This window comes from Gavia stellata, unplaced genomic scaffold, assembly GCF_030936135.1.
Source record: "Gavia stellata isolate bGavSte3 unplaced genomic scaffold, bGavSte3.hap2 HAP2_SCAFFOLD_64, whole genome shotgun sequence".
In the NCBI taxonomy this organism is placed as follows: Eukaryota; Metazoa; Chordata; class Aves; order Gaviiformes; family Gaviidae; genus Gavia; species Gavia stellata.
In genome coordinates this window covers 585,262-613,152 of record NW_026776712.1, presented here as the reverse complement: position 1 = coordinate 613,152, position 27,891 = coordinate 585,262, and the positions used below count along the sequence as shown (strand labels likewise).

The window sequence follows — 27,891 nt, the reverse complement described above, 5'->3', positions numbered from 1 at the left end:
TGCCAGATCATGGACAGAGCATATAGAGTAATGTTAAAAGCAAGGTTCACAACAAATAAAACCACCTTTTTTTACCCTTGACTATAATGTATTTAGTAGTAATTGTGTCTGTTCAGCAAGAACTCTTGTCCTTAATATATACCAGGTTCTGTCTCTTTTTACTGCAGATCTGCAACTTCTGATTTGTCTTTGTGTGCAAATGATTTTTGTTCCCAACTATTAGTTCCTATTGTGATCTAAAAGAAAATTGAACTTAAGTTCATTCATGTCCTGTAACAGTTACCAATACATTTCTGTGCTTTGAAGGTATCTGTGAAGCAAATGTGACTTAACACTGCAGCTTTGCTTGCCCTAGAGCTTTTTCTTTCTTTCACAAAACTGATGCGTTTCAAAGACAGCTGTTTCCATGATAGAATACCAGTTTACAGCTGAAGTACTGCAGGACTGAGGTCTGTCCTTTGAACTAATTTTAATTTCAAGCTTTAAGACTTCTCTAAACTGGAAGAGTGTGGCAGGATGGGAGGAGAGGTTCCACTTCCTAAAATAATGTAAACAAAGGTGTTGTATTAACTGCTGTGCTATCCATATTAGCCAAACCTAAAATACAACAGTATTAAAAAAAAAAAAAAAGCACCAAACCAACAACCTACTTGAATGGTATTAAGTGTTTAACCTGTTTATTTTGCTTTTTAAGTTGAGTTTCCTGGTAGGGTGGCTGTAGTTGAGGTTGTCTTGGGATATTCCACTCTCAGAGCTGTTGGGATTCTTTCTTTTTCTTGTGAGCTATTTCCAAAGGGTTCATATGGTGCTTTTCAGTATATCGGCTTGTTCTACATGAGCATTGTTTGGGAATGGTTTTGCAGTCAATAGTAGTGGTAAGGCTTTGACTTTTTTATTTTTACTTTTTATTTTTAACCAAAGAAAAATAAATGCTGGTTGTGGCTCTTTAAATGCCCATTAGATTAAATCTATACACTAATATTTAGTAGAAAGGAATATATGGCTATATTTTACAATAAGAAAAGACTGAAAAATAAGCAATGCTGTTACTTGCTGCATTTAAAATGTCCTTTTGTGTTGCATTTAGTATAGTTGCTCATTCCTTGGTAATGTCACTTCATCAGTTACAGTAAAAATGAAGTATTTATTTTAATTCTATTTAAATCTGTAAGAATAGGCTATTCCTTTTCTTCAGGTTCTAGATAGTGCTAAAGAAAATATTTGAAACTTTTTTTCAGATTTTTGAATGTGTCACTGCCTCATTGAATGTATACCCTTATCTCCAGTCAAAACACAAACTTTTTAATGTTGCATGCTTCCTCTGTATTTTACAGTTTTGAAAGCCTTACAACTCATGTCTTGAAACAAGTCTCTTAATTTTCAGATCTTAAATTACTTTACAGTTGCATTGTGGGCTTTCTTTACTGTAATGCGCAACATTTGTACTGTCTGCATATAGAATAAGGGCCTTCAATCAGTTCTTTCCTTCAGCCTTAGTTCTGAGAGACTGTTCTTTTACTTAACTAAAGCTTTTATTGTATTTATACATTTATAAACTGCTGAAATTAGGTATGTGACGTCAAAACATCCTAGACTGTAGTGCTTGAAGGAGAAAGGGGACTGGAATGCAATTGGATTATAACAGCCTTAATCCTGTCAATTTTCTGGAATTGGTTGTACATGTTAAAGCAGTAAGAATAGTATGTTAAGTGTAATACCTGAAATGGTTGTATTCACATCAGCTGTTTTGGTTTCCCTTATACAGTCAGAAAGATCATAACCCATAGACATCTTAACGAAGCTAAAAATGCTGAGCCAAAACTCCCGCAGTAGTCACTGCTGGTTCCGATCTTGTTCTGACTCTGCTGACACAGACTTTTATCTGCCTCTGGTGGTTTTATTGGCTTTAGTGGAACTATGGATGAGAACAAGGTTCTGTGCCAGCATATCCTGGTCGAGATCGAGACATCTGTGCAATACATGGAGTAATAAAAAGTAACCTCTTAGACTTTTAAAGTAGTGTTAGGCAACAAATTAAACTATAAACTGATTTACCTGTAATGGTGTAAGTATGGACACTGCATGATATTTGTTACTACTTGTTATTTTGGAACCCTCTAGGAAATAGGTAGGCAGGGGGAGGATGCTAATGAGGAAAACCCTAAAAATTCCCTTTCATGTGGATTCTATTGTGTCTTACAGTACAAGAAAATATTATTTTTACAGTGGTTTGTTATCCATGTCTCATATCTCACTTTCTAAACTGTAAACAGAACAATCTAAAACGATGTCCCCTAATACAAGCAAATACCCCCCAAATTTTAGCTCCGTCTTACTATTCAGAATGAGAAAGATTAAAAATAGTTGTACTTCCGACTAAGTTACTAAGGTTTTTTTTTTGTCACAAGTGCAGCTCCCTTTAATATGTAAATTCAGTTTGTTCAGCGCCTTTAATGTTATTTTTGTGTAAAATGTACGTTTCCATATATTTAAAATGCCTAAGTTTTTTTAGTATCTCCATATGAAGTGCATTTAATATCAGTAATTTAAAAGAGCATTCCTTGCCCAATGGATGTATACATTTTTGAGAGAATACCAAAATTATATAATATGAAAAACTATGTAAAGTTTTCTACATGAAGATATAATGTATAATACTGTTATAATATTCCATGCTTTAATCAAGTGGTAAATCAATAAAGTTTTAAGAAGTGTTGTGTAGTTTTTTTCATCTAGTTTATTAGAAGGCTTGTGAACCTCCAGCCTGCTCTATTCTATCACTGATGATGATTATGGGGCCTTTACTTGGTTTTGCTAGGCTTTCTTTTTTTATTAATGCACCACTCCGCCCCTTCCTCGCTCCTTCTGCCTGCTCTTTTCCTCCGTGGGAACGTCCCCTTAATTAATAAAAGGGGCTCCTGCTCTTCGGCCGCCCCTGCTTTCTGGGCTCCGCAGCCCATGCCCAGCCCCGTCCCGCCGGGCCCAGGGCCGCCTCCTCGCACCCGCGGCCCGGCTTCCGCCCGCCGTGTCCCTCAGGAGCCGCGCACCCTCCCCGCGGGCAGCCGGGGCCGCAGAGCCCGAGTCCCCTCAGGCCCGAGCCGGTTCCGCGGCGCCCCAGCGGCTCCGAGAGGCGCCCCAGGGCGTTGTGGGAAGTGCCGAGCCATTGGTCGGCCGCCCCCCCTGGGAAGCGCGGCAAGGATTGGCTCGCAGCGGAGCGCGTCGGGCAAGGAGAGGCCGCTGATTGGCCTGGCGGCCGAACGGTGTCACCGCCCTGCGTGATGCGGTCACGGTGCCGCCGCCGCGCCCTCGCACCGCGGTTTGAATGTGAAGCGCAGCCGGAGCGCTCGGAGCCGCCGTTGCTGGCGCTACCGCCGGGGGGAGTCGCCAGGTGAGGCTGGGCCGCGCCGGGCGGCGATGCTGGCGATGGGGCGGCCCCACAGCCCGGCGGCCCGCATGGCCCGTAGCCGGCTGCCGCTGCGCTCCGCGCTGGGCCCGAGCGCTGGGCCCGAGCGCTGGGCCCGCGGCGCAGCGAGAGGCGCAGATCGCCCTGCTGGGGTGCTTCGGCCCGCCTCTCGTAGCTCGCGATTGGCCCGCGGCCTCTGGGGCTGAGCAGTGTGCTCCCCTCGTTGGCTTCCGCTGCTGCCAGTCTGGAGGTGGCGGGGAGGGGGAGGGGGAGGGGGAGGGGGAGGGGGAGGGGAGCAAGTTAGTCTGAGGGCGGTCGGTGCTGTTCGGGGCTCCCCCGCCGCGGCCGCCAGCCCGCGCTGCCCCTGGCCCGGCCCGGCGGGGGCGGGCAAGCAGGCCTGCCGCTGGGCCCGCCTTGCGGGGGCCGCGGCCGAGCCGGGCCGCCGCCGCATGAGGCAGCGAGAGCGCCGCTGCGGGGGAGGGCAGTCTGGCGGCGGCGGGCGGGACGGAGCGTCCCCGTCCCTCGGATAAACCGCCCGGCGGCTCCAGGCCGGGCACGCGGCGGGGATGGGACCGGGGAAGCGCCGGCCTGTGCTGGGTCGAGGCGGTGGGAGGGGGCTGGGCCACCGCCGCGGTAGCAAGAGCAGAGACAGCCCCGCTGGTGGCCGGGCCGTGGCCGGGCCTGGAGGGCTCCTCTCCCCGTCCCTGCTGAAGGGCTCCCGGGCGGCCGCCCCGCGTCACGGGTGGCCTCGCCTTTTGGTCCGCAGGGAAACGGCGTGAGTGGGCTGTCGGGGGGCGTGGTGGGTCCTCGCTCCTGCTCCCGTGGCCGGTGGGTGCTTGTCTCCCGACCCCCGCGGTTTGGTGAAGTGGAAAGTGAGTGTAAAGATCCTCCGCAGCAGTTTGGTGTGAAGATAATCTTTCCCATAAAGTCCAGACCATAAACATCCTTAGGCGCGTAGATGGTGTTTGTAAGTGCTGTGGTGAGTGAACGCAGGAACAGAGTTCTCTGAAGTTCTTCATGGTGTAAGACTCGGAGGACAGATGCTTTGGGATTTTTTTTTTTTCCATAAGTGGTCTGTCATTAATTTAACTAAAGTAGTTAATGAGTTAAGCACATTTTACGGGCTTTCTTCTGGAGAGGTGGTCTGAAAATATTCTAATTTTCAGGAGGCATATGTCGCAACATAGCAAAAAGCATCATATCACTCTAGCAAGTACCACTATTTTTTTTATAGTGGAAAACAACAAAAAAACAGCTGGAGGAAGGGAAGGAAATAAGAGTAAACAGTGAGCAGGTGAAAATATTTATCCTTTTGTGTAAGGGATTGAGTAATGGATTCAAATCTTCACGTTTGGCCTTCGAAGTAAACTCACAGTCAGCTTGAGGTATATATTTTCTCTATGGGCCCCTACATTACATACGTATGTGAGGTATTTGTAAAAGGCCATTCAGGATTGTCAATCTCCTCTTTCAGTTTGGTTTCCCGCTTGAGTCAAGTTTAGCCTTCATAAATGATTTCTGCATGGGTTTGCACCTCAGCCTTACAAACTTCCCTGGAGCAGATAACTTACATTTTTTTAATTATGAAGAATTTAAATATCGGTTGCAACATCATAGTAATGATGTGTGAGGCCATTTTGTAGAACAGATGAGCCAGCTATTAGTTGTGCTGTTTGTTTATGCTGCACTTTATTGGGATTTTCTTGGTTGATGTGAATTGGTGAACAAGACTAGAGACAAGTAAACCCCCAAAAGGGAAGGGGGGTGAAACATGGGAGGCAGGACTCTTTAAGTGGATTTTTATTTCTTGCAAAATATGTTGGTATCTCAATTAATCTTTTAATGATATAGATGCCATAGTTAAAGTAAAAATTTTACTTTTTACTTACATTAAAACTCACTGCCTTTGCAAGCGTGCTTAAACAGAAACTATATTGCACTGATACTCAACATAAAACAAATCCAAAGTGGGACAGAGTAATTTCAGTATGTATTACTAATTAGAAACTCCAGAGAAAAAATGGAAGTCTTTGCTTCCTCATTACTTCTGTAGTAAGAAAGATGGGCAGAATTGATGATGATACCCTGAGCAACAACATGTCCACTAAAGCATGTCTTGTTGCTGTTTTAGTGTTACTGTAATTTTAATTATTCCAATCAAAGCTATGAAGTTAATATAGCACTGTGGTAAACATGAGAATGCATGTGGGAGGATTACTAGAGAGGAGTGATTTAGACTTATTGCACAGAGTTATTCTGTAATAAGTATTGCAGTTTAAATTAACTCCCACCCTAATCTAAGTTAATTTTACAGGGTGGACGAACCCTCTGGCTTTGCACAGTCTTTTGTCTCTTTATGAAAAACTAATTTTCTGTTGAGAGTTTTCTTTGATAATGAGTATTTATTTTTAAACGAGCCTTGATTCTCCAATACACTTTGAATTGTTCTATTTACAATTATGTAGGACAAGAGTATTCAGCTTTTTCAATTAGGAAAATGTTTCTGGGGCTGACAGATGTTCTCAAAAGCAAAAACAAACTCCTGTTGTCCTGAAAGGGCAAGAGATCATCTTTTGGCTGTACCTAGTTCATGGTTTGCTGGATGAGTGATCCGGTTTTAGGCGTTTAGTTTCAATAAACTAGACAGTAACAGTTGCACGTAGTTGAAGAAATGGAATGTTTTCTGTTTTGTGCTTGGTGCACACTAGCTGTTGTTTTATTGTGTGAGACATATAAGATAGGACCATGCTTTATGAGGTATAGTCAAAAAGAGCTGTGTGTCTTCTGTGGAATCTCTTTTTATATATGTGTAGCTTATAGGATAGATTTTCTGATCTGTATTTATAACAAAACTACTTGTGGGTTTTAGGTTCTGCCAAAATGGAGCTGAGTGATGCCAATTTACAGACTTTAACTGAGTATCTAAAGAAAACACTAGATCCAGATCCTGCCATAAGGCGTCCTGGTAAGTGATTCTCATGAGTGACCAAAAAAGCTTAGTTTCTTTTTGGCTCTTCTGTCTGTGTATAGCAAACTTCAGTGGATGTTTATGCAATAACCTCTTTGCAGAAGTTCTCAGTGACCTTTTAAAACAAAAACCTAATGAAGGATGGATATAAATATCAATTTATTTTGTTTGCTTTTTGTAATGTTATTTTCCTGTATTCCTGATTTTTTTTTAATTGTTGTTATTTAAAACAGTGCTGCCGTTCACAATAAAATAGATACTTGAGGAATCATAAGACTCCCATTAGAAAAATCAGTTCAGCTTTTGCTAACCTTAGTATATTCTCTTACAGCGGAAAAGTTTCTTGAGTCAGTTGAAGGAAGCCAGAATTATCCGTTGTTACTCTTAACACTGCTGGAGAAATCACAGGAAAATGTCATCAAAGTTTGTGCATCTGTAACGTTCAAGAATTATATTAAAAGGAACTGGAGAATTGTAGGTATCCTAGTGCGTAGTTGTGCTAAGAGTTAATGATCCTTTTAAGGTACAATAAGATATTCTACAGTAATATTGGAGAATGTGTGTATGTCTGTACTCTGTGAAAGAAAGTAGATCATTCGGAGAACAAACACAAGGCATAATTTACTGGTGAGGGACTAAAACCTGGACCATTGGAGTCCATTTCCTTAAAAAGCACTAGAGCTGGGTGATAAAATGATGAACAAATAGTTTTCTCTAATATTATATGCACATTTTGCAGAAGCGAAATATATAAAGCTCATTTAACTGACAGTAATATTACTTAAACTGAAATGATGGTGAAGTGTCTATACACACGAGCTGGCCAATTTGGCCTGCATCTATTGTCATCATGTTAGAAACATTTCAAGCCAGCACTGCAGCTGAAAGTGATGATACTAGCTTCTCTTTCATGTAAATGCTTCTGGGGCATAGAACAGTGTGGGACAGTTTATTTTAGTGGCCTTACCAGTTTAACACTTGGAAGTATTTGCAGACATCAGATAGAAATATTCTTGTTTAATTGTGTTTTATCCTTTGTTTTGAAGAGGTCAGAAACATTTTTGATTCAGGGCTTTCAGCATTCATAAATTTTAATTTATGGTAGAAAGTATTACATTTGAGAGCTCAACTCCTTCACCAATGAGAGGTTTTAATTGATACTGTTTACACTTTTGTCTCGCTGAAAGCACTGTTTGTATCTGAAAAATATCAAATGTATGATGTTGCTTTACTACAGGGAAACTGGTAAGTATTTCATCATTGCATCTTAGCTGGTACCTATTTACAAATTTGCATTTTATTTCTCCCCTCCCCCCCATACTAATATTAAGAAGCTATAGCAGTTCTAGATCTGTTATGTTTGGTAAGATCAGTGCATTCAGTCTGGCATGAAATTTCTAGAACTTTGTTTCTGTAATATTGTATTCTCTGTCATTTCTCGCAAATTGCATCTTTATCTATAGTATATTGTAAGTAGAAATAATGTTCTGTTATGGAAAAATTTGTAAGTGTCTTCCTTTTTATGGATTGTGGAGGTAATTCAGCATGAGATTTTGTTTTGGAGTAGGTGGAGATGCTATGCAGTAAGTGCATCCAGAGGACTGTTACGATTGCTGTGTGGCTTCAAGCACATTGTTTTGCCCAAAATTGGAGCTTTCATTTCAAGAGCAGCTGTATCAACAGAAAATACAGCCCTAAGGCTAGCTTACCTAGATCACATGGTTTAATTTACCAGCCTTGGACTTGACTGATACAAAGCTCAGTGGAAGTAAGAGGGTTTTGCCTACTCAAGGACTTCGATTTGGTAGAGCCTGGAGAGCTAGATATACAGGGCCCTTCTGGAGAGACGGAAGGGTTTGCTTTTTTTTAATTAATTTTTGAAGTATCTACAGAATACTAACCTATGTGCTGCCTCTCACATCTTGTAAAAAGGTCTCGTTTCTTTGAAAAAATCTCAAAAATAACTCCATAGAAGGATTTGTTGTTGCTGATCTCTCCACCATCTTTGTCCTCATCTATCTAAATGCATAGCAGTGAGCCCTGCCTCCCTACTTGGAGCTTGCCTAGTACAGTTATTGCTGCCTTTCACATCATATAAACTTATAAAGCTCAGGTTTTAAAGGTCACCACCTTTTTGTGGTTTTTCATGTGTATATATAGTGATTCTGTACATTCTTCTGATTCAGTGCAATGTGATAGAAGTGGAAAAGCAAGTTCTTTGTGCTTATTTTTGTAACTGCTTGTTCATAGCTAAACATAACTCTTGAAATTTTGAAATTACTAAACTTTCTTTTACGTTTATGGGAGGATGGTGAAAGGGAGGTAAAGAGGAGGGTGGTAGTGCCACCTGGTTTAAGCATCTTAAGATCATTGAATGAATCTCTGGAGGTGGCTACCTCTTTTAATTGCTGGATAATTTCTAGGTTTCTGACTTCGGTGCTGTCATCACAGATAGTGTGACTATCACTGCTGTCACTGGTTGGTGACAAGCCTCTTTATTATTTTATTTGTTTAGTAGAAATTTTGTAATTTACTACCACTTGGCACTATTGACTGACTGGACCTTGAACTGATTGATACTTTGAACTGATTAGATAACTCTTAAATTCAATCTTATGGTTTTGCTGGTGTAACCTGCACCCATTTTCATGTAGTTTCTGGAAAGTATGGCTTGAGGCAGCTTGCACAAAGTAAACCTTTGAGGTTGGCGGAAGTGAGGGCAGAGATGTGGTTTGGTGTGGTGGAAGAGGAGACTATTGATTAAACTTAGATATGTTATTGGCATATGCATCCACCCTTATTATGGCTGAATTGCTGGTTTGAAAATTCACCATTCGAGAAGGAGAAAACTAGTTCAAGGTTTTACAGAAAGATGTAATTTCTTTCAGCTTTTTTCAGGTACTACTGTTACAGATTCATTGTAGGCAATATCTTTAACGGATCTTCTTAGTTTCTTTAACTGTAAACCAGCATAAGCGATTGGTTTCTGAAATGCTGATATTCACTTGTTGCCTAGAGTATACTGATATGCCCATGACTTAACTATTGTTTTAATCTTAGGTTGAGGATGAACCGAACAAAATATGTGAATCAGACAGGATAGCCATTAAAGCCAACATAGTGCCCTTGATGCTTAGCAGCCCAGAACAAATTCAAAAGCAGGTAATATGTCAATTCCTGGTTATGTCCATGAGATTTCTGGAGTATCTTAAGTGTGTCTAGAGGCTCTGGTTATTGGCAGAGTCAGTTTCTTTACCAAGGAGGCCATCCCAATCCAAGTAGCTTGGAATATATTGTCACAGCTACTTTTGCCTACTTTAATTTTAATTTCTATTTTTTAAAAGGCAATTACTGTATAATGTTATAGCTAAGTTCTAGCATTAGGCAGTTAAATATAGTACTTCCAGAAAGTGAGACTTATTTATACGTTGGATTTAAAGTGAGATTCATTTATTTGTGGTGAAAACTAGTAGATATTTAACCCAAGGATTTTTTTTAATCTGACAAGAATAATAAGCATTTTTCTTTAAATATTTGCAATATCTGTCATGACTACTGTGGTTTTTGTAATGAGGAGCCTGCTATTATATCATGTAATGGTTATGTTTCCTTTCCAGTTAAGTGATGCTATTAGTATTATTGGTCGGGAAGACTTTCCTCAGAAATGGCCAGACTTACTGACAGAAATGGTGAATCGCTTTCAAAGTGGAGATTTTCATGTCATTAATGGCGTCCTTCGCACTGCTCACTCTTTATTTAAAAGGTATTGGAAATAAGGGACTTAGTATATGGATTGTAAATTTCTGTTCAACTCGAAATTTTTACTGTTAGACTTAATTTTTTAGATTTACAAAGTCTGCAGTTGTGGTTCCTACTTATGCTTACTGACTTTTTAATAAGAATTTAAGTGGTTGTCAAATTGTACACCTTGCATGGTATTGAACCAGGTCGTTTAGTTCTTGTTTACTTGACAGTATTTGTTTCAAGGTTCAGCACAAAAAATAATTGTATGCAAGTTAATTTGGTAATAAATGTGAAGACTGTATTCTATTTTTCATGTATTTCTCTTTCACTTGGCAGGTACCGCCATGAATTTAAGTCAAATGAATTATGGACAGAGATCAAACTTGTCCTTGATGCCTTTGCTTTGCCCTTGACCAATCTCTTTAAGGTATTTCTTTTCTAATCATTTCGAAAACAAGCTTAGCATTCTGAATTGCTTGTTGTGAATGCCTGCAAAACAAAAACTTAAGAATAGTTGCTTTGAAACTGTTAATGAGATTCAAACTAAAGTAATGAAGTGAGACCTGACAGGATCGATAAGGGGAGGAAAAGGAACTGTATTTTCTGGTTTAAAAAAAAGTTACATGACACTTTTCAATACCTCTTGTTAATGCGGTTTGTGTGTGTGTTACTTGACTGAATCTTCTGTCTTTTTCTAGGCAACTATTGAACTTTGCAGCACACATGCAAATGATGCTAGTGCTTTGAAGGTTCTCTTTTCTTCTCTCATTCTAATTGCGAAGCTGTTCTACAGTTTAAATTTTCAGGTGAATCTCCTTGTTCTTCTAATAGTTTCACTTTGATCTCACAAAGCTATTATGCTTTTATTTATAGGATTCATTTGAGGCAGCCTTTAAGGCCATGCTTTATTGCAAAAATAAAAGTTGACAGTCTGCATCAATGCTGGAGTAAAGGCACAGTAAGGATGGGGTTAATTAACATGTTAGCTTGGCCCTATCTAAGCAACAGTTCAAGGGAGTCTAAGCTCTTGTCATAGCAAGGAGGTATTGTATGGGTAGCTGTCTGAGTATGAGCTGTGAAAGACACGAGTCAAATGCCTGAGTTTGTACTCACCGTGCTCCTTTATAAATATGTCTGTGCTGACATTAACTCAGTCATGTAGATAAAAGTCAGTCAAAACTAGTAGTTCTATAGCACTATGGTAGCAAGTTATTCTGGTAGCAGTGTGGGGTTTTTAGTTTTGAAATCAGATCTAGATTTCTAACATGATTAAATTAATGCACTATATGAAAAATGGTAAAAAGATACTGAGGCGACATGTATTTAGTGTCTCAACATGAACAGAAGTCTGTGAAGTGTGATGATCATGCCTTGATTGCTTGGGCTGTTACTCCATATTGGGCAAAAGAGCAAGCTGGAGTTAAAAGGGAGGCATGTGCTCTCTTGCTCTGAGGGTAAGAAGCAATAAGATTCCTTCTTTATAAAACTGTAGGCTGTATAGAGTGTAAGTAACTAGTTTATTTGGAAATAGTGTATTCCAAAGCCTCTGTCTGGAGGGTTTTCACTGGGGAGGAAGAGGGGGTAGTGTTTCATTTTGAAGATTGTTTTCCATACTTTGTTGTCCCTCAGTAGATTATAAGGTGGATACATACTACTTACGATGTAGGTATGTTATCTAAACAGTGCAGTCAGAAATTAAAATGTAGATTTATGCTTTTCCTTCACAGGATCTTCCCGAGTTTTTTGAAGATAACATGGAAACGTGGATGACAAATTTTCATAGTCTTTTAACTTTAGATAATAAACTTTTGCAGACTGATGTGAGTACTGTGTAAATCTCCTGGTTTGCCTCTGTGTAGTGGAGAGAGTTGATTGAGAACTTAGGTCTAACTCTGAACAATGCAATGTTTCCTTTGTTGGGTAAACAAAGGAATAGAATGACTGTAAGGAAATGGGGTTTAAGAGAAGTTGCCCCATGGTCTAAGAAATTTGATGTCCGGTTCTTGAAGTTGTATCTCAGATACGGGTATACCCAGCTGTGCACAGAAAACAAATTACAGATAATCACCAATGAGTAGATTCTTTCGAGGACATCTGCTGAAGTAACCTGATCATTAGAATCACAGTGCTCGGGTTTTCTATACCTTTCAGCTAGTTCACGCACTATGTTTTAGAAAACAGGGTATCTTAAAGAACTTAAACCAGTTGAACATAGAAGGCATGACATCCCTAAGTGCTTTAGTTTAGCATTTGCTGTCTTTGTCTAATTATAAGAATTCGTAGTTTCACAGGTGAAAAATAACACCAAGTCATCAAAGCTCAAATCAATTTTGTGCATGCTTTCTGCGTTTTAAATGCTGTCTTCCGGATACAGTACAATAGTTTGCCGCATGATGGAGCCAAAGCAACTATATAAATTTCTTTACAATACATAGGGAGGCATATGAACTGTATCCTGTGCTATAGTTTCACAGTTGTTTTAGGCTAACGCTGCTGCTAAAAGAAGCTTTGCTGTTCTTTTCTCTTCTCTTGTGTCTGTGGGCCGTAGCCCAGCACAGACATTCATGCAGCTGTGTGCTGAACTGAGTCAGGAAGTGATATGCGTTAAAACTGAAAGGTGGGGACTGGGGGGGGGTGGCGGAGATGGAACTGGGTGGTGGTTTTTGGTTGTTGTTTTTCTGTTTTGTTTTTAATTCCAGCTTAATTTCCCAATTCACTTTGCTTTGTGGCTTCCCAAGCATCTGTGCTGGTATGGGGAAGGGGAGGGAACTACTTTTACAACTATCCCGATTTAAAGTAGCAAGATATGAGGTCTTCTAAGCATATTTTTTTCAACACCTTGTCTTGTCTTTTTCCTATGACATTTGTAAATTAACTTCATGTCAAACTTTGTCAGATCGAAATGATTTAAAGTGCATGGTGCTTTAATTTGAAATGTAGGTATGATTTATAACTTGCAGTGCAGTTCCAGTACAAATCAGCAAAATACAGTAATTCTAGGGACGTGAGAGGGATTTCTTTCTGTTTAGAACATGGTAAATTAATAGTGTAACTATTTCCTTCAAATATGCTGATACTTTTAATATTTAAGTAGTGTTGAAGTTTGGATGTTTAAGTTCTTAGTTTTGTTTTATGTGAGGATGAAGAGGAAGCCGGATTACTGGAGCTCTTGAAATCACAAATTTGCGATAATGCTGCTTTATATGCTCAAAAATATGATGAAGAATTCCAGCCCTACCTGCCACGCTTTGTAACAGCAATCTGGAATCTGTTAGTCACAACAGGCCAGGAAGTGAAATATGACTTGGTAAGTTGTTATAAACTGATCTTGTCAAGTTTAATAATGAATTATAAATTGGTCAGTCATGCTAAAACTGTATGTGTTCTGTTTATGTTGTTCTAGCTGGTTAGTAATGCAGTCCAGTTTCTGGCCTCAGTTTGTGAGAGACCACATTACAAGCATCTGTTTGAAGACCAGAATACATTGACAAGCATTTGTGAAAAGGTTATTGTTCCCAATATGGAGTTTAGAGGTAACTTTTTGAGACTTAAGTTTTCAAAGACACAATAAAATCTAACTGTAATTATAATGATATGTGGCTTTGCAGGACTGAGAATTGAGGATTACCTCTTGTGTACTTTAGTACTAGATTCAAAACCAAGTTCCCGGAAGAGATTGCTGTCCTGTGGGCTTTGTAGAATTGTATTAATATATCTAATAATTTTTCTGTCTTACTGGGATCTCAAATTGAGAAGTATAGGAAGTCTAGTTCATGTGCTACCAATAACTTCCCATGCTTAAAGTGAATATCGGAATAATTCAAGGAGTCTAAATACGCATGGATATCAGGCCTACTAAACTGTAATGTCTATTTCTCCGAGCTTTCATGGGCTCATATTGATCCTAGTATCTAAAATGCAGTGAAGATGTATTGCAGTGATAATAAGCTTCTCTCTCTTAAGTCTATGACTCTGGAAGCCTCTTTAAATACACTTAGAGTGGAACATGTCCTATCTTTTTTTTCTTTCTTTTTTTAAAATCAGGAATACATCAGCTCATGAATATGAAAGACTAATTTGTGGGGCAGCAGCAAGCTAAACAGGCTAGTCTGGCTGGATATTTCTGATTAATTTTTATTAATGTTATAGAAAAGTACTTGGAAAAAATAGCAAGTTGATAATAATACAACTTTTTAACCATAAAAACCAGAGACCTCAGTATTTAAACTTCTATGGATTTTATATTTTCAGCGGCTGATGAAGAAGCATTTGAAGATAATTCGGAAGAATATATAAGAAGGGATTTGGAAGGATCTGGTAATCCACAGATTTATGCTAAGAATACTTGGTCTCTAAATATAGCTCTAAAGAGCTGAAGCAATTTACTGAAGCTTTTATAACTTATTTTTTAAATTGGGAAGGTTTTTCCTCCCCCAAGAGATTTTATCTGGTTTTTGATCAAGTTTACTGTCATGATGTGCCCATCACAGTCTCTTTTTGTTTTGAACAATGTTTTTGTAGGGTTTTTTCCTTAATTGGATTGGTATGTCTCCTGCACTGCACACATTCTCATTTCAGCAAATATAGCCTGTAAGTCAATGCTGAATAGTGGCCACACTTGTGTATTTAGTTCCTATGTGTAGAGTTTTAAATAACATGGAGAGACTGTGCCTGTATTTAGTAGTCTATCATGTTTAAACTGAAATTCTGACCGGCGTTGCATACAAATCTGTGATCAAGCCAGCTGGACACCAGCCAGCCCTTGTATGCTGGCACTGTGTTCAAACCAATACAGTAACCATCCTGAAAACACAGTGCTGTGCTAACAGAGCTGCTTGATTTTCTGATTGTAGCTGTCTGGTCTTCAGCCAGCTCAGAGCACAAATGAACCAAATCTAGATCTGTATGACAATTCTGTATATGCTGTTCTGTGCTGTTAGCAGTTTATTGACTGACACTTTCAGATTAATGACACTTCATAATAGATTTAAGAAATTACAGTATGCTTGCAGTGGAGGACAAAAATTGGAGGAAAATGTTTTTGAACATTTTTCAAGCAAACTTTTTATCATTCTTATCCATGGCTGCATTTTAGGTATTTGTGAAGCTTTTATTTGTTAGCTACTTCTCTTTTAAGAGAATTGAGGCAAGAAGTATTTGTGTTCTTCAGAGATTACTTTAGAAATGTACTCTATTGCATTTAAATTGACTTGCTTTATTTTCCTTCTGTCACTTCTGTTAGTATATTGTATTAAAGGCCAGCTGACTTTTTTTTTCCCTTTCTTGTAACAAGGAATTTTTACAGAATTTTTTTTTCGTACTGATTCGGTGTGGTGGGCCAGCAGCTAAACACCACACAGCAGCTTGGTTGCTCCCTACCCTGCTGCAATGGGATGAGGAAGAGTAAAAGTGAGAAGACTCATGGATAGGGATAAAGACAGTTTAAGTGAAAGAAAGAGGAAGGAAAAAAAAGGGGGGGGGGGGGGAAGTCATCAATGACTCACCACCTCCCACAAGTACACTGATGCCCAGCCTGTCCCTGAGCAATGGCTACCTTCCCAAAAAACCCTCTCCCCTCTGTTTTTATTGCCAAGCATGACATTACATGGCATGGAATATCCCTTTGGTCAGTTTGGATCAGCTATCCAGGTTGTGTCCCCTCCCAACTTCTCCCCCACCCCCAGCCTACTTGCTGGGAAGAAAAAAGAGAAAGCCTTGACACTGTGCAAGCACTCTTCAGCAACAGCCAAAACACTGGGGTGTTACCAACAGTTTTAGTCGCCAGTACAAAACACAGCACCATATGGGCTGCTATGAAGAAAATTAACTCCATCCCAGCCAGATTTGGGTGCATAATTGTCAACATAGTAAAAAGCCTCCCCCTCCATGCTTACTGAAACTTTCTTTAGAGGGCAAAAAAATCTGTGAGTATGTATGCAGTATTGCTAGGTGTCTATTCCTCTTTTGGTTGTACAAATAGTCGATATTATGAGAGTAAGTAAAAGACTTAAATGTGTTCTTGCACATCGGTGTGGAGGATTGCAATAATTAACATAAGGTGTGGCTGCAACTTGAGAAGCTGTATTCATTAGTACGTTTATTACTATGTTTATTAATATGAAAAGCTGTATACTTTCTCATATCCAAAGAATCTTTGGTTCTCATGCAGATATTGACACCAGGCGCAGAGCAGCTTGTGATCTAGTCAGAGGCTTGTGCAAATTTTTTGAAGGGCCTGTGACAGGGATTTTCTCTGGATATGTTAATTCTGTGCTGCAAGAATATGCAAAGAATCCATCTGTTAACTGGAAGCACAAAGATGCAGCTATTTACCTTGTTACGTCTTTGGCATCCAAAGCTCAAACACAGAAGGTACTTTTACATTCTATTCATTTTAATCCATACGCATTCTAATATTATAGTTTATATAAAGATCGATGCAGTTCATTTCATGCTGCTTCAGAATGGGAGTAACTGTATTTGTAGTAGTTTAGCGTTGATGAGGTTAAAAGTTGTCCATTACATAACCCTATCACGGTTGGTAATTTGGTGGTATCTGATCTTCAAATAGATTGGGCAAAGTCAACAGCCACGTGTGACCATTTGGCAGGCCTTAGTAGCATGTGTGAAGCAGCCATACAAAGAAATAAAAGTGGGTCTAGAACCTCTGAGCTTTTAAATGGTACTGAGCCAGAGTTTGTAAGCCATGGAAGGCCAAATTTGGCTTTACAGAAGACAATCAGAAGCGTTAAGCAGACTAGAAGGAATCTAAGTGACTCTTACCGTTCTTGTCATTGTATTTCCCAATGTTTCCTGTTACCTGAGTGTTTATGATTTGGAAATAGCATGTGAATGCTAAAGATGGCTGGACATGGATCTCATTACTTGTTTGGGAGAAAGCAACTAATAGGCTGGCTACATTGAAAAGACACACCTGAGCTAAACTGTATTTGGAAACAGTAGCATTGTATCGGGTGTCCTACAGAACAGATTTTAATATACTAATAAATATTTCAAATGTTAATACAGTTCAAATCTCAGTGTCTTTACAAGACAGATTTGAGGCAAACACAGTAAAACATGTTGTACAGCACCTTTATGCAATTTTGCCGAAGGTTCTCAGTCTTTTCCTGAAATTCTAGTTGTATACTGTGGCACAGCAATTGCTAATAATAGTGATGCATAATGTGAACCAGAGTTTTCTAGCCATTAGAAAACTGCTAAGTTGTACATCTTTTTTTTTCCTGTGCTATTTGGTGGCAAAGATGGGATAACATCCCTTAGAACACTTGATTGATAAATACCCATCTGAAAATCCTGTTTTAAAAATTAGTTGCATTTTTTATAAGAGAAAACTAAGTAGTCATTATTTTGCTGTTCTAATTCAGAATTGGAGTTTGAGTCCTAAACTTCTCCTTTTTAAGAGGCCTATCAGAAAAAAGTATCAAGTTAGTAAGATGCTGATATTTTCTATCTAAAATTTTTGTTGATTATTACTGTGTTACGTGCTATTATTCCTAAACTCAGAGCTGGTAACTTTGAACCTTGATAGTGCTACAGCTGAAACCTAGAGACTAAAAACATTAAGAAAAAGAAATTGGATGGCTCTCTGCTAAAGATGCAGTTTCAACAATGTCATCATGTGCATGCATGCTTTAGATTCCTTTCATTAAAAGCACATAAAAAATGCGTAAGAAAACTAGCTGAATGTCAACATCTAAAACCAGGGTTGGTTTGTTTTTTGTTTTTCTAGCATGGCATAACACAAGCCAATGAACTTGTTAATCTGACAGAATTCTTTGTGAATCACATTCAACCTGACTTAAAGTCTGCTAGTGGTAAGTTAATGTTAATTTTTATATGGCATTTTTTGTGATATATTTACAATCTTGACAGTAACCACTGTTTCTTAAGGCTCAAGCACTCATATATCAGCATAATCTCTGAGATAGAAGACTGTTAACACCTGGCACATGGGAAGTAATTCAAATTTGTTTGGCTGGCAGTGAATGAGCTTTTAAACAAAGGTGGATTAGCACATTCTATCTGCAAGATCAGAGCATGTACACACATGGTTGCTATCAGCTACATGCTTAAACTTGTTGAATCAAAGTAATTTGATTTCTGTATTTGAGACCTTATGGCAAACTTCTATGCTATACAAATCCCTGAGAAGTTAAAATACTGAAGGCTAGGTTGTAGCCTGTGTCAGCCCATATTGATGAGATTACGGATGTCTAGATTTCAGCCACATAACTTATTTTATGCTTCAGCAATTATCTTAAGATATTTAGAACGTAGTGGGTTGTCTCAGAATGTGTAATTGGAGGCTGTTAAAATTGGAGCCAGAAGGGGAAATTTCATGTGAAAGAGTTGGACTGTACACTTTGTGGTACTGGGGAGTGATTTGTACCTAAAACTGATATTCTGTCTGACAGTGCCTATATAGAAATGCAGAAACTAAGCAACGTAGAAAACATTGTGTGTATTATTGTTGAGGGGAAAAATCATGGTTTAATGTCACTTCTATATATAGTATATGTTCAGTAATCACATTTATATGAAAAGCATCAACAAAATTCACATATTTTTCTATTGCAGTGAATGAATTCCCTGTGTTAAAAGCAGATGGTATCAAATATATCATGATTTTTAGAAACCAAGTAAGTTTTTCTTTTACTCTTATGGTAAAAACATACTGTAGTTTGTTACTTTATACTTGCCAAGCCTAATTTATCTTACTTGGCCATATGTTAACTCAACAGGTGTTTGATAGTCGTATATAACACTTCATGCTGAATTTTTAGTTTTGAAAGTAAATGATGTTGTTATAAATATCCAATTACCATGTAGTCTATATGCTATCCATATGCTGTGGGAGCACTGAACATCTTAGCACACTTAGTTCTGTGACACACTCAGACTTTTTCAAGTGAATGTTAGTCTAAATATACTTGATTGCTCGTATCATTGCAGTAGTTGTTAAAGAGAGTACAGCAACTTTGTCCTTTACCTTTTCTGATTTGTGAGGTGCAGTAAGAAAATATATTGAGTAGTATTTCTAAACTTTAGATTACCTTTATTCATCTCTTAGGAAATATCTGTGGCTTTTTTTTAAAGCTTGATATTTTTTTAATTGCCCATTAAGACGAAGTAAAATGGAAAAAAACATATACATTAGGAATATATGCACTAACTGACAATCAAATGTAACATTGATGTTAGGGCGAAGCATACAGGTGATGACAGAAGTAGGTACCTCTTGGTTGTCAAGGTGTGATTTAGCGACTGGAGGAGCCTTCTAAGATTTCTTCCTCTGCCAAGTTTGTTGCTGATGAGCTTTCAGTTTGTAGCTGATGAGCTCAGAGTGGTTATGCTCTAGTGTTGAACCATCTGTATTTTTATGTTACATATGTATCATTTGTTGCTATATTTTTGTAGGTACCTAAAGAACAACTGTTGGTATCTATTCCTCTCTTAATCAGTCATCTTCAAGCAGAAAGTATTGTGGTCCATACTTATGCAGCCCATGCTCTTGAAAGACTGTTTACCATGAGGGGGACAAATAATAGTACCCTGTAAGTTTTCAAGCAGAAATAAGTTCATTGCTACATAGGTTTTGTCCATTAAGGATGAGAAATATCTGTAGGGGATCTTTTATTTCTTAGTGTTACAATACTGTAAAATGCTGAAGTTTGTGAATATGCTTCATCATTGAAGAGCTGTGTTTTACTTAACAGCATTACAGCTGCAGAAATGGCACCATTTGTAGAAGTGCTATTAACAAACCTTTTTAAAGCACTGACGCTTCCTGGCTCATCTGAAAATGAATACATTATGAAAGGTAAATGCTTTATGAGTTCTGCAATATAAGAGTAACTTTGTTAATTTGGGGTAAAGGCTTATAGTTACCGGCTACTGAAATTTTTATATTAAAAACCTATTTTATGTAAATATGCTAAGAGGTATGCACAGCCTGCAGTTATTTACCAGGCTGTATTAAGTCATCTTTCACTAAATTCATGGTACCAAAGAGAAACACTAAACATAATGGTGTAGTGACAAATTATTTCTCAAATGGTAGTCTTTGTAGTCAAGGCAGCTACCTGAACACTGTCCGTAGGAGATCTGAGTGGGTTATGGCTAACAGTATGCCAAGGTTTGAGACTTGCCCAAGACAAATTATGGTCTTTGCAAAGTTGCTTAATCTTCTGTGCTCCGTCTATAGAATGGGGATAATGAGGCTTTGCTTTATCCTTTGTCATGATTATAGATTGATTGCTCTTGCAGCAGGTGCTCTTTCTTACCGTACATAATTCCTTGGGATCCAATTTAATAGTAAAAGGTAAAGGATTTAGGCATATGATGGTTGACAGAAGTGTATGTTTGTCTCCAGAAGATAATACTTTCCATTTATTTGCAGCCATCATGAGGAGTTTTTCTCTGCTACAGGAATCCATAATTCCATACATCCCTTCTGTCACCACACAGCTTACACAGAAACTGCTGGCTGTCAGTAAGGTAAAGAAACAGGCTATCTGAGCAAATGTTCGCTTTTTACCTTTTAGAGCTGTCTTTCTAAAGTTTTATGTATACCTTGTTGTTGTGTTCTGTTAGAATACTGTAAATTGTTCAGTATTTTCTGACCAAAATAAGTTAAAACAGCCTTCCAGTGAAGTACTGTCTTCCTTTTAGGACATACTTTCAAATCATTCTCCCCTGCTCTCATCTGAAATTTGGAAACAGCATATGAAATCTTTTTGTAATACTAGTTTGTTCTAGTATAAATGTTTGCTTGTGCAGAGGCCACCATTAAAGTAATCTGTTCTCACAACTCCTTTATTCTTTGTCCGTGAAGCTTCTGAGGCTAATACTAAATTTAGGCACTGAAATATGGGATTAAATTAAATAAATTGCACTCCTGCTTTTGGTGGGTAAAAGTCTCTTAGTTTTTTGTTCAGGATGGGCTAATATTATTGAACATTGACATTAGGGAATGCCTTAGAATATCTTCATCAACTATCCAAAAAGCTCCTACTATGTATAGTTTAAACCTAGCGGCAGAGGATAAGAAGTGTTCAGTAAAGAATTGTCTAGATGCTTACAGGATTGAAAACAAATTTTTTTTCCAGTTTTTGTTTTGTGATACTTTAACTGCTTGCTAGTTTATGTAGAGCTTCTGAAAAGCACTTGTTGTCTTTAAAATATTTATAAAACCACCCCTCCTTTATGCTTTAAAGGTTTTTATGTTTGCTTTTATCTATGGAATTAATTTCATTAGCATATTAATAAGTAAGTCATAAGTATCCTTATTCCCAGTTGCTACTTTAGACTTCAGCTGAAATAAAAAATATATTTTGCTAAATAAGTGAGTTGGCTGCAAGTTTGGGTTGATTTATCTGTTTATAACTTGTTTTTAGAATCCAAGCAAACCTCACTTTAACCATTACATGTTTGAATCAATATGCTTGTCAATAAGGATAACATGCAAAGCAAACCCTGATGCAGTTGGAAGCTTTGAAGAGGCTTTGTTTATGGTGTTCACTGAGATACTACAGAATGATGTGCAAGGTAAATTAAAATCAGTAAGTGCTTGTGCTCTCTCTCTACTATAATTGGTTGCTATGATTTGCCTCACGGCAGTTTTTCTGCAACACAGGAAATTCAAGTGAGAACGCAGCATGTTCACAGTCCTAATAAACACTTCTAGGAAGCGTCTGGGTTGATCCCTAGGGCACATCAACTGTATTAACTTACTTTTAAAACAAACTGTACTTTTAAAATGTCTAACAATCAGTACTCCAAAGCCTCTTATTATTCTTCTTAATTATATTGCCTTGTTTCTAGTAGCTTGTTTTCCATGTTCTGAAACATAAACAAATAGAGGAAATAAAAATTGTATATATACAATGCTTGCAAATTTTTGGAATAATGAAATTTGGGAAGTGGTACATTTCTCCAAGGTTTGATTTGTTGGAATCTTTGTGTTAATATCATAGAATTGTAGGTTCAATCAATAGATATGTGGTTCCTAGGAACTGACAGTGGCCATATTTGCTGAATTTGTAAATGTCATCATTTCTTTTCCAGAGTTCATTCCATATGTGTTTCAAGTGATGTCCCTACTTCTAGAAATGCATAAAAATGAAATCCCGTCATCCTATATGGCATTGTTTCCTCATCTACTTCAGCCAGTATTATGGGAAAGTTCAGGAAACATTCCTCCTTTGGTCCGACTCCTGCAGGCTTATTTAGAGCGGGGTGCCAATACAATAGCAAGTGCTGCTGCTGACAAAATTGTAAGTTGGATTGATTTAGTCACAGTGTATGTCTCTAGACATGTTGATTTAAGATTAAAAATTATGAGGAACTTTTTCCTTTAGTGAATAGCTGGATCTGTGCAGAATTTATGCTTGTACTTTAAATTAATGGTGCTTACGTAGAAAGACAAAAAATTCTATGAATGCAGGCTTTTTGGATGCTTTTCCACTATGTGGATGGACTGTCATGCTTTTGTCAATTAAGGTGTAAAATTCCTGCATTTATTTTTTGCAAGCAGGTAAGTTTCTGCAATTTTCCTGTCTCATGTGCCCTGTGTTGAACACTGTGGATCAGGAAAACTCTCAGAACAGTCTTGAGAAGAGTGGTTGAGGAGGAGCCAAAATGTTGGGATATATGAGGATTAGTGAATGCAGTGGGAGATTTATTCTGCATACTTCTGTTGCATGATCTGCTATAGTCAGACTTGATTAGACAATGCCATTGATGAAGCAGACATGCGTGTTCAAACTGGCTTCGGTGTTCATTTGATCAAGGTTAATCTTAATGCTCAAAAGAACATCACTTGATCCCAACAGAAATCTGTCTTCCTTGTTCTTAACTGCAGAAACAGAATCCTGGTGTGGGTTATGAAAGCTTTTGCCTTGGTGTATGTCTTAAATGGTAAGAGCCAACTTTCTGGTAGGTCACATACAAAGAACTGTTGTATAGAGTTTTATTTTTGCTTTGCTTACAGCCTGGATTGTTAGGTGTGTTCCAGAAGTTGATTGCCTCTAAAGCTAATGACCATCAAGGATTCTATCTTCTAAACAGTATTATAGAGCATATGCCTCCGTGAGTATGAATTAAAATTACATTCAAAACTGATTTCTGTAGACTTTAATATTTGGTATGTTTGTACACTTCATAGTTAATGTTTAACAACTGAAAACTGTCACATTTATCAATAAAGTAGATTTGAACAATTCTATCCATGTTTTCTGTGAAGTGACATTAGTAAAATCCTAGTATGAATTGAATATCTATTCTTTTAAATTTCCAGTGAGTCAGTTGACCAGTACAGGAAACAGATCTTTATTCTACTATTCCAAAGACTTCAAAATTCCAAAACAACAAAATTTATTAAAAGTAAGTTCCTTGCTGTATGAAAAGCTTCAGCACTGGTAGTGCCAACAATTTAGAACATGCAGCTGTACTGAATAAGTATCCTATCATGTCCTGTGATTATGTGGATGAAGGAATACTAGTGACTCTTAACATCAGTGACTTGCTTCAAATTATTTGTGTAATCAAGGGTGGCATATAGGGCACTTGCCACAGCAGGTGACACTTATTTCATGAAAACTGAAGGAATGGAACTAAAATAAGAGAAGAGACTTGTGTATTCCTCTTACTTTCTTACTCTGTGTGATATCATTAATTATCTGAAAGTGTCTCCATTTAATCTTCAACTAATACCAGCAAACTTTCACTCTCACACAACACAGTAATACTGACCGCACTTCCTTTTGTTACATATAGTTGTGTGTTATTGCTGTTAAATACTCTATGCATTTGTGTCATTCTGCCTTAATATGACGTACGTTATTGGTCAGGTTTTATGCTAAACTAGCAAAGTTGTGACAAATTATAGAAATACATATTCTGGTTATTCCTGTTGTAACAGGAATATTATTGTTGTACTGATTAAATTATTTTAATGATACTATCACATAATTTGTGAATTATGCAATGTCTATTACTTAATCCTATAAAATCTGTTTAATGCCACCTGATAGGAGCAAGAATGCTAGGATTGCTTATAATGGTCTTCCACAAACAAAATTTAAGTGTCGCTTTTAATGCATTGCATCTGTGCTCTGGTACAAAGGTCATGCAAAGGCATTCACAAGTGATCTGAAAAACTGCATTGCATGAAGTTTTCGGCTAAAAGCATTCAAGAGTTCTTTTGGTCCTTGATCTGAAAAACTTGCAAATGGCTTGTCTAATGCTTCATAACTGCTGTAAGGAGAAAAAGGACTGAATCTTGTCTTCTTTGTCTTACTGCCATGTTTTAGTGTGTTGTGGTACGCGAAAGGATCAGTAGTTTTTAGGCAAACTTCAAGGTGTAGCAAGTTAATGTACTTCACTAAAACTGAACATTTATAAAGATTGTCATTTCTATCCCCTTGAAAAACTTGTTAGAATGTATTTTGCTGCTGACTCTAAGACTCAACGTGAACAAAATAATAGCTTTAATTTGACTTTTTTCTTGTTACAGGTTTCCTAGTCTTCATTAACTTGTACTGCATAAAATATGGGGCATTAGCGCTGCAGGAAATATTTGACAGCATACAGCCAAAGTTAGTATGATTTTTTTATTATTATTTAAGACTGCTATGTAATTTTTGTCTCTTAAAGTAGGAAATAGTTGTCTCCTTCAGCTAAAATTGCAAACTGCATTTGTCTCTACTCTGACTAGCCAAGTGTTTCTTCTAATGTGGTTGATTTATTTGTCTAGCAATTTTTCTGATTTGCTGCCCATAGTTCATCATTGATAGTTCAAGATATTAATCTCCTAAGCAGGTCGTAAAAAGAAGAGAGTGATGTTTTTATTCTTTTTCCCTTTGTGAAAAGTGTGTATGCTCAAATTTCTACCAGGCATCCACCGCAACAGGGCAGCATCTTAACAGATTATCTGTTTTTCTCTTTTTCCTAGTGCTTCATATTGTTTCTGATTTTCTTTTGTCACTGTAAGGCTGATAAGGCTTTCTAATACTTTTTCTTTTAATGTCATAACAGGATGTTTGGAATGGTTTTGGAGAAAATTATAATTCCTGAAATCCAGAAAGTATCTGGACAAGTTGAAAAGAAAATCTGTGCTGTTGGCATTACAAAAATATTAACAGAATGTCCTCCTATGATGGACACTGAATACACCAAGCTGTGGTATGTAGAACACTTCTTCAAGTTCTGTTAGTGAGGCTATTTGATTTTTGAAAATGTGAGCTATCATCGAAATGTATTCTTCAAATAAACTCCGTTGTGATTTCTTCAGGCCTGCTATTGTTATGAGGCTGAGTTTCAGGCTTTTCATACCACTTCCTTTTCCCAACAAATAAAACTGTGTTTTCAAAGCAGATGCCAGAAGTGGTTTGAGATTTTTGTGGTGGAGATAGCACTGATTGGGCTAGCTAGGACTGCATTTAAGAAAATACACTACTTACTTTTAGCTTGTATTCTTTCTGAAAAGCTAGGCCCAGTTTTGACTTACAACTGTTCTACTAGTCAGGAGATCTGAGCATACTTATAACCTGCCAGAGAGACTGTAAGATCTTAGCTTGACAGTGGAATTTTGGGGAAAGCTATCTGGGAAGATTGTAAGCCAGTCTAGCAGTCAAGGTGTCAGGTAGCCTGAATTTAATGATAATAACTGGATCCCTGAACTAGAACTTCTTTTAATGTACTTAGAGAAAAGGTGTAATCTGGGAAAGAATGGCTTTTCTTAGGTATGTTTCATGAAAATTTGACCGGATAAAAAAATAAATACATTGTTTATGCTTTTAATATGAGCACCTACATTATGCCTGTAAAATACACAGATCTACAATTCTTCAAGTCCAGCTTAGATTGGGCACTTATAATTTCAGTAGCTAAGCAAGTACCTGCAAGGGCTAAATTGTAAAGGGTTCCAAGTAATTTGAACGTTCTTGTACAATACAGCGTGTCCTAACGTATCTTTAAGCACTTCAATTTTATCCTCCGCTCTTTACATATAGGATTCCTTTGCTGCAGGCCCTCATTGGCCTCTTTGAACTGCCTGAGGATGACACTATCCCTGATGAAGAACACTTCATTGACATAGAAGATACTCCAGGATATCAGACTGCATTCTCTCAGCTAGCCTTTGCTGGGAAAAAAGAACATGATCCTGTAGGTCAAATGGTGAACAATCCTAGAATCCATCTGGCACAGTCTCTCCACAAACTGTCTACAGCATGCCCAGGCAGGGTAGGTGACTTTCATACGTGGCATGCTAATGCTAAATTCTACAGAGAAGAAATTTTTTTTTCGTAATGGGTCTCTTTTGCTAATGTTTGATAATCAGCAAAATGAAGGATGTCATAACCAGAATGCAAGGTGTTGTTCTCTTTTATTCTTTAGTGGAATATAGCTTTTGTAAGGCTTTATCCCTAATAACCTTAGAAAGGCTGTATTTTCACATTACTTAATTTAGCAATAAGCTTAAATATGCCATTTCTTAAATTAAAATTTATCTATTTGTAGGTATATAACTAATACTTGTATACAGTTCAATTGTATGTACTCAGGAAATTTCAAGCAACTCATGTTGGATTTAAACAAGTTTACAGTTAACTGTTTTAACCCATAATGTCTTTATTTTGTTCAAGATTTTGGTAAGTAAAGATTGCCTGAGAGATCTGATGTTTCCTGCATCCATATATCTGCTTTAATAACTGAAGTTTTTCTCTACCCTTCTTTCATGTTTGATTCAGATAAGTAGTACGTAAAACTGTCAGCATCAGGAATTGTAATTTCAGCAACTGCTTTCACACTGAAAAACTGCTGCTCTCAGGATGTCGCTTGACTCTGTACCATGTGTTGACACAGTGATTAACAGGATATAGCAGCAGTTTAATGTATGCACACATTGACACTTCTGCTCTATCGTATGTTTTAAGGTTCCTTCAATGCTGAGTACTAGTCTGAATGCAGAAGCGTTGCAGTATCTCCAAGGATACCTCCAAGCTGCAAGTGTGACACTGCTCTGAATTGCGTATATTCCACAAGCAAGATCAAAAGCTGTTTTGTTATACAGAAGGTTGACACTGACTTTTTTTATAGCAGAGCTCAGACAAAATGAAAAATGCTACTTGAAAATGTATTGCAGAATCCATCTTGTAAAAGATAAATGTGGCTTTAAGCAGAAACTGAAAGAATTTGGTGGTTTGTGTACTCATAGATAAAAGGTGGCTAACTTCCATTCCCAGTTTAATTTCAAAGGGAATAGTCATAGCGGTTTGTTATGGGATTTATTTGAAATCTGCATCTGCAGTGTCTGGATAACATTTTGAAATGTATGGAGAGCACTGGCTGTAGAAACTCACTTTGGTCACTAAAATTCCTTTTCATTTTGATGTTGTCCATTGTATTTCTTTTGTCTTTCCTTAAACTTTATCTAAATTGTGAATAAATAAGAAGTACTTGTTTAAAATGCCTGTCACTGTGCGCTTACTGTTTTAGAAGAATGTAGTTGGTTTAAAAAATGATGTTTTAAACTTAGGATAGAATATAAAATAGTGGGACTGTGAGGATTTTTCTTTATCTTAAGTAATAGTTTAAATACATTGTAGGATCATACAGAGCAAATCTAAAACTTTGGCAGAAGATCCAAAGCTATTATCACTCCTGATATTCATGAACAGCTGCACCCTTTGAACAAGACACTCTTTGAACAAAACATGTCAGTGTAGTGCAGTGAAAGCAAGTAATATAC

At 37.9% G+C, this 27,891-nt stretch overlaps 1 protein-coding gene across 1 annotated transcript; it reads left to right on the top strand.

Annotated features, from left to right (window-relative positions):
* Window positions 1-3,383: 3,383 nt before the first annotated feature.
* Window positions 3,384-27,524, top strand: LOC132321270 (exportin-2-like). Its single transcript, XM_059834780.1, has 25 exons — window positions 3,384-3,388; window positions 6,273-6,368; window positions 6,703-6,845; window positions 9,432-9,533; window positions 9,989-10,134; window positions 10,452-10,542; window positions 10,814-10,921; window positions 11,843-11,935; window positions 13,255-13,422; window positions 13,519-13,648; window positions 14,367-14,432; window positions 16,285-16,487; window positions 17,869-17,953; window positions 18,717-18,778; window positions 19,557-19,693; window positions 19,856-19,959; window positions 20,539-20,636; window positions 21,536-21,686; window positions 22,206-22,414; window positions 23,131-23,228; window positions 23,437-23,522; window positions 24,655-24,736; window positions 25,176-25,322; window positions 26,153-26,384; window positions 27,077-27,524. Exons 2-25 carry the CDS (start codon window positions 6,284-6,286, stop codon window positions 27,164-27,166), a joined length of 2,916 nt encoding a protein of 971 aa, XP_059690763.1. The 5' UTR covers window positions 3,384-3,388; window positions 6,273-6,283; the 3' UTR covers window positions 27,167-27,524.
* Window positions 27,525-27,891: the final 367 nt, after the last annotated feature.

Excerpts from the sequence above, each read along its gene's own strand:
- LOC132321270 (XM_059834780.1), top strand. The coding sequence starts at position 6,284 with ATGGAGCTGAGTGATGCCAATTTACAGACTTTAACTGAGTATCTAAAG. Across the intron at positions 16,488-17,868 it reads CCAAAGCTCAAACACAGAAG|CATGGCATAACACAAGCCAA; the intron begins GTACTTTTACAT and ends TTGTTTTTCTAG. Across the intron at positions 20,637-21,535 it reads AACTGCTGGCTGTCAGTAAG|AATCCAAGCAAACCTCACTT; the intron begins GTAAAGAAACAG and ends ACTTGTTTTTAG.